The sequence below is a fragment of the Pteropus vampyrus genome, unplaced genomic scaffold, assembly GCF_000151845.1.
Source record: "Pteropus vampyrus isolate Shadow unplaced genomic scaffold, Pvam_2.0 Scaffold21, whole genome shotgun sequence".
Taxonomy (NCBI): domain Eukaryota; kingdom Metazoa; phylum Chordata; class Mammalia; order Chiroptera; family Pteropodidae; genus Pteropus; species Pteropus vampyrus.
In genome coordinates, this window is record NW_011888802.1 from 12967655 (window position 1) to 12974527 (window position 6873).

Consider the following 6873-nt stretch of genomic DNA (forward strand, 5'->3'; position numbering starts at 1 on the left):
TCTTAGACTGAAGAGATTAAAAACCTGTTTAATTTCTTCTTATAGCTCAAATCTAATCCAAGTGAAAATGAAGAAAAGGAAGCCCAGTCCCAACTTATAAAATCTGATGAAATGCAGCGTTTGCGTTCACAGGCACTTGATGCTTTTGAAAGCTCGGATTATACTGCTGCTATAACCTTCCTTGATAAGATTTTAGAGGTAAGTTTCTTAGATATTGCAGCTGACAAGCCTAATACTGCTTTTTACTATACGGCATATTTATACACTTTGACGTGGTGTGTACTACATAAAGCCTACATAGGATAAAAATCAGATTGGTCCTTGGGCTTTCAGCTCTTAACTGAAAGATGGTGTTTATATAGAACAAAATTTGCAACTGAAATGTACTGAATGTGCAATGGAGAGGGAGTTACATATTTTTATACATTGCTTTGCTATTTTCGTTCGACTTAAAATTGTGTGTGCGTTTTTTTTTTTTTTTGTGGAGGAGAAGAAAACTCTAGAGGTTAAGTAATGGGGTAGAAGATGAAAGAAAAAGGAAAAATAATGTTTGGGAGGAAAGAGGAATGTTTAGAGTGAGAAGTTTCTAGGGAAGAAGGCAGATGAAGAGTTGATAGGATCTAGAGGATTCTAGATTGGGAAACCTAACTCTAGTATCCTTGCCTCTGGAAGGAGTTAATGACAGATGGTTTCAGAAGAAGGTCACTAAAATATTTAAATGAAAGCGATCATAATTCATATTTACCATTTTCATAGTACTTTCACGTACAGTTTCATTTAATCTTGGCAGTAAACTTGTATGTGGAATGTGCACTTTGATAATTTTATAGAGGAAATCATGCAATGTAGTCCAGTGGAATTCATGTTTTGCTAAATTATTTTGTAAATGCTTTAGTGAGGAAAAATAAAGTTACAGTTTTTACCTTCCAGTAGTTAGACTATGTATTCTGACCTGGCTTATTGTCCAGGATGTTTAATTTATGTACAGTGTTGATTTTGATATCTTAGTATATGTGAGAAGTTGACATGACTTTGGAACAGCTCTAAGAAATAGGTAAAGATACTTCTACAGGCTTTATTGGTGAGCTTTTGGGTTTATATTTTGAAAAATACTAGTGCATTTACTAAACATTGTCAATTTTTTAATAAAATAAAAATGATGAAGCCTCAACCTTCTCACATTTTCTCTTTTTTCTTTTTTGTGATAGGATTTTAATTTCAAGGAGATGACATTTTACAAAAGAGAATTTCATTTAGTTATTAGTAGAACAAAAATATTTTGCAAATTTAGAACCTAGATTTTATTTTTTGATACTAGAAATTAGAATTGTTGATTAAGTACAAAAATCTGATTATAGAATATTCTCTTCAAAATCAAATATGCTTCCCTGGGAACAACCTTATAATAGTAAATGCCATGTACTCTTATTTTCAAAGTTTTATAATTCTGTAATTGAAGGAAGTAGGAAAAGGGCCTTGTTAGTATATACATATCCCTTCCTCCACTAGAAGTTATTTAAGATATCCTTGGGAAAATTATTTTGTCACATCTAATTATTTTTGTTGCATCTAAATTGTATCAGACTTTTAAATACTGTTTACCATATATAAGTCATTACATTAATTGAGGATGTTTTATGTTGATAAATATGTAGATGAAATATGTGGGATATAAGTATAAATGTGCATAAGTTACTGTTCCTTAAAGCCTAGTTCTTTTGTTCCTCAAGGTTTGTGTTTGGGATGCAGAACTACGAGAACTTCGAGCTGAATGTTTTATAAAAGAAGGTGAACCTAGGAAAGCAATAAGTGACTTAAAAGCTGCATCAAAATTGAAGAATGATAATACTGAGGCTTTTTATAAAATCAGCACACTGTACTATCAACTAGGAGACCATGAACTGTCCCTCAGGTCAGTTTTAGTGACATACACATCTCACCATCTTTTTATTGTTGGCAGTAAGACAATCCATTTTCTTTTCAATTTTAAATTAATAAAATTATTTTAAGGCTGTTTTTATTTATATATTTTGTTATCCCTAAGTTATTCTACACTACATACTTTATTTTCATGAAGTATGCTTATTAAAGTAAATAGGGATTATTATATTTGTAGAAGCAAAATGGAGTATTTAATGTATAACTCTACTTAAGCCATTTTAATTTGAATTAAGTATGCGCATGGTACAACAACTAAATATAGAAGTATATTATTAAGCCAGTATGTTTAGTTTAATTATTACAAACAAAAAATATCTTTTATTGTGATTTCTGTATGGAAAACGACTCATTATTTTGACATGGAATATTTTCTTCTTTTTAAATACATGAGCAGTGAAGTTCGTGAATGTCTTAAACTTGACCAGGATCATAAAAGGTGTTTTGCACACTATAAACAAGTAAAGAAACTTAATAAGCTGATTGAGACAGCTGAAGAGCTCATCAGAGATGGCAGGTAAGAATATGTTTGTCTAGACTATCTAGCATTTCCTCATGTCTTTTGTAGGCGCAGAAGAACAATTGAACTGCTTGCTCTTTTTGTTCCTTAGCTATTGAGGATGGAGTATTCTAGACAGCACTGGGCCTTAGCAAAACTACCACAACTGTACATTTTTAAAATAAGGCAGAATATAATAGTAACTGCATAGTATTCATAACAGTAGATTTATTAAGATTTCACCAAATATTTATTGATTATCTCTTGTATCAGGCATTGACTATGTACTGAGAGTACAGAAATGCATATGACTATAGTTTTGGTCTTAAGCTTATAGTTTAGTGTAGGAGACAGACAAAAACATTGATTATTAAAGGCGATGTGGTCTCTAGAGTGATAGAGATGCATGCAGAGTATATAGACTCTGCCACGGTATAGGATTCTGGGTTATTTTGTTTAGTATCTGAAATATATTGTACGACTTCTTTCTGGCCTCCATGATTCTTGATGAGAAATCCATTGTCATTCTAATTGTTTTCCCCTTAAAATTAAGATATTTTCCTCTGACTGCTTTTCAGATTTTTTTCCTTTAGTAAATTCAGAAATTTAATTATGATGCATCTTGATGTGGATTGCCTTGTGTTTATCCTTTTGAGAGTTTATTTAGTTTCTAGAACACATAGATTTATGTCTTGTCAAATTTGGGGAGCTCCCAGCCATTATTTCGTAGAGTACTTTTTCAGCCCTGCCCTCTCAGTGCTTTTCTTCTTAGATGCTGGTTGACACAAATGTTAGCTCTTTTGTTGTAGTCTCACAAGTCCCTGGGCTCTGTTCATTTTTTTCAGTCTATTTTCTCTGTTCAAATTTTGTAATTTCTTTTGTTCTAATTCACTGATTCTTTTCTCTGTCTCTAGTGAGCTCTTTATTTCAGTTTTTCTATTTCTCTGTTCTAAAAATGCCATTTGGTTATCATATCTTCTGCTTCTTTGCTGAGACTTTCTATTTCTTTGTTGAGACATTCTATTTTTTTTTTTTTTCATTTTCTTTAAGCATGTTTGTCATTGCTGCTTTTTTCATGGTTGCTTTAAAATTTTTTATCAGATAATTCTAACATCTCTGTCCTCTTGGTGTTGGAATTTATTCTTTCTAATTCAGTTTGAGATCTTCCTGTTTCTTGGCATTATGGGTGGTTTTTAGTTGAAACCTGGACATTTTCATTTTATAAGAATCTTTAATTTAAATCTTCTGTTTTGGCTGGGTTTTTCTGACATTGTTCCAGCAAAGTGGGGGTGGCTACTACCTTGTTACTGTGAGGTGGAGGTAGAAGTTTTCCACTCAGCCTTCGTTGATCGTTGAGGTGTGGGGGCTTCTTGCTACTGCTTGGTGCAGGTGATAAAGTTTTGGGGACTCATTTCCAGCCATGGATTAAAGTCCTGGCTCCCTACTTGGCTTTCTCTAATACCACCTTCGTAGAGGGTATAGCAACACCTTGTTACAGCCTCACCAAGGAAGAAGTCTGGGTTTTCCATATGACCTGCTGGCATTGGTGGAAGCAGGGCCATAATTTTCTTTGTGGTGTTTGGCTGGAGTAGAGCTTTTATTATCGAAAAGTTTTCTGTCTGTTAGGCTGCTCTTTCCCGGTGTTTTGGCATGGGAGAGCAGGTTTTTGTTTGTACCCATTTCTGCATTCCTGGCTTCCTCAGCTCTAAGTCTGGGGTATATGAAGCAAAAAAGAAACGGAGGGAACTTACCACACGGTTTTTCCCCAGGTTCCTAGCTGGTCTACCTTCTTCTCTCTCCCTTCTGAGTCTTTTCATGTTTTAAAAATATCTAATGCCTAGGTTATTTAATTGCACCTAGTTAAAAGAACTGGGAAAAGCATATTTATTTCACCTTCCCAGAAGCTAGCTTTTTTTTCTTAAAGCGAAGTATAGTATTTTCTAATTGAACTTTTTATTTCGTCCTAATTATAGTTCAATGTGTAGTTGTAAGAAGTAAAGCAAGGTCTCACATGCTCTGCGCAGTTTCCTACAGTTGTTTACCGTTATGGAAAACTTTAGAACAATGGCAGTGATAGCTAACTTCTGTTTTAAATGTTATATTTAAAGCTGTGTTTTAATACATCAGCATTTAAAAGTGAAGATTGCAGTACTGTGCCACAATGGCATATATCTTTTAGTTTGCCATTACTGAGGAAAGTAATCTGTTGTATAACATGACTAGTACTTTTCACCAGTTCATAAAATGTTGAAATAGCTTTTATTATTCTTAGAAAGCTAGTAAAGTTAGGAATTTAAGCAGGTTCCTTCTGCAAGGAAGTACATTGTACTTAGTTGTGAATATTAACACCCAGTATGTGTAATAGCATGTATATAATGGGCTCCAAGTGTATACCGACCAAGAAATAAAACCTTATTTCTGTTTTACTGAAAGTACTCCAGGTAAGACAGACTATAACAAGGTGTTTTTCTCAGTTTCAAAATCACGAGCATTTTCCTGTGAAGACATTCATCACTTGGTTTGATTGGTACTCACAGGTATGCCTTGATTTCTCCATATACATTATCTGTGGTCATGTGTTTTATCTAACTCTTAATAGCAGATAGTACCTGCTGTAGATTAATAAGGCAGAAGCACTGTTTGAAGGCATGTGCTCATTCTGGTGAATTAAGCAACAAAGAGTGAAAAGTAGTAGGTCCTTCTCTCTGACTGTGGAAATAGAATTTCATTGTGACTGATCATGATTCACTCATTTAATAGATACACAGATGCGACCAGCAAATATGAATCTGTCATGAAAACAGAACCAAGTGTTTCTGAATATATAATTCGTTCAAAAGAAAGGATTTGCCACTGCTTCTCTAAGGTAACAGTTGACTCATTCCCAGAAATCTAAAACCTTAACATGTGAAATAGCAAACATAAATCCTTTTCACACATTTACTTTTAGGATGAGAAGCCTGTTGAAGCTATTCGAGTGTGTTCTGAAGTTTTACAGATGGAACCTGAAAATGTGAATGCTCTGAAAGATCGAGCAGAGGCCTATTTAATAGAAGAAATGTATGATGAAGGTAAATCTATAAGGAATTTATTTGCAATATCTAAAAGTTGATGTATATGAAAATTAGCACATGCTTAACATTCTTTCATTTAGAACAAGTTGACCAGAGTACCAGGAAACGTTAACAATTTTAGAAAAATGTCAGAGAACTTCACAATTATTCTTCCTTAGTAGAACTTGAAAGGTATACCATATGAAGAAAAGGTTGTGCTGTTGAAACCAGTTCAGTGGAATATAAAATAAAAATTTCAGACTTTATAATAGACAAGTTAGAAAAGATAAGTGGTAATCATGGATAAAATTTTAAGTGTAATAAGTATGCATCTGCAACAATGATGAAACCTATTCAAAGAAGGAGATAACTACATTTATAATTAAGAAAGGTTTGTGATACTTTTTTTTTTTTTAAAAGGCAAACTGATCACTTTTTCCTACTCTCCACGTTAGAAAAGAATCTTGCTCCTAAGTGGTTTCCTGGGAGTGATGGCAGCACTGATTACTACTATTTGTGGGACATTTTTATAGTATAGTCCTTGAGGTCTGATTGAGGCTTGACATGTATGTAATGAGTATAAGTTTTAATATTCATAATGCTTCAATAAGGCAGGTAATCTACATGGAGGAGCCCGTTTGTGTATTTGTTCTTTTTACTTTTGAGCTACTGTGTCTATTCAGTGAGATGGCTGTATTCTAGGATTTGCATTCATTAGCTTTTGGATCTCTTCATCAAAGGTACTTTTGTCATCCGTATATAAACCCTCAGCTCTAATTGTGAAATTAGAGAAGCTGCAGAATATAAAAAACTTAGCTGTTAAAAAAAGGTTAAATTGTGTAGATTTCTAAATATAACTGGAAAGATGCCTTTGTAATTTGAATGTCAAACTGACATTTTTTTTAGGGAAACCTGACAGTTTAATTCTTGCAGAAAAAGATGCTTAATACTAATTTAATATATGTCTTTAAAGTCTGTTTTTTCTTTTAAAAATTTTTTTTAAATAAGAGTTTCTTTGTCTTTTTTTTTTTTTTTGCGCGGGCGGGGGCGGGTGCTTATACACTGGGGAATCTTTCTAAATTATGGTTTTACAAGAGTAAAATGGATGTTTGAGTCACAGTATGGAAATTAAGCAACCTTCTGGAGAGAATGGATTGCTCAGTCTCTAAATTGGAGGGAATGGGGGCAAGAAGCCTGTAGAGTTGAAACGGAATGGTATTATTTGACTTGTTAGGATTTGAATCAGAGGTTTAGTACATGATATAAATGAGTAATAATCGTACTTAACTAGGCTAATAATATGTTGAAATCCTGTTAGTTAAAATATGAAATCCTGTTAGTTAAAATATGAGTTAAAATATGAAGATTTTCCATATTCTTTTT

The 6873-nt window shown here is 33.3% G+C and overlaps 1 protein-coding gene across 4 annotated transcripts in view; it reads left to right on the forward strand.

The window, feature by feature from the left end:
- DNAJC3 (DnaJ heat shock protein family (Hsp40) member C3) overlaps positions 1-6873 on the forward strand; it is an 87811-nt gene that overhangs the window by 43687 nt on the left and 37251 nt on the right. For 3 of the 4 annotated variants that reach the window (XM_011355498.2, XM_011355500.2, XM_011355499.2), the window contains exons 5-9: positions 46-198; positions 1731-1912; positions 2336-2455; positions 5198-5303; positions 5388-5508. In XM_011355498.2, the coding sequence (XP_011353800.1) occupies positions 46-198; positions 1731-1912; positions 2336-2455; positions 5198-5303; positions 5388-5508 (682 nt within the window). The remainder of the gene's footprint in view (positions 1-45; positions 199-1730; positions 1913-2335; positions 2456-5197; positions 5304-5387; positions 5509-6873) is intronic. The other variant, XM_023528009.1, reaches the window with a different exon arrangement.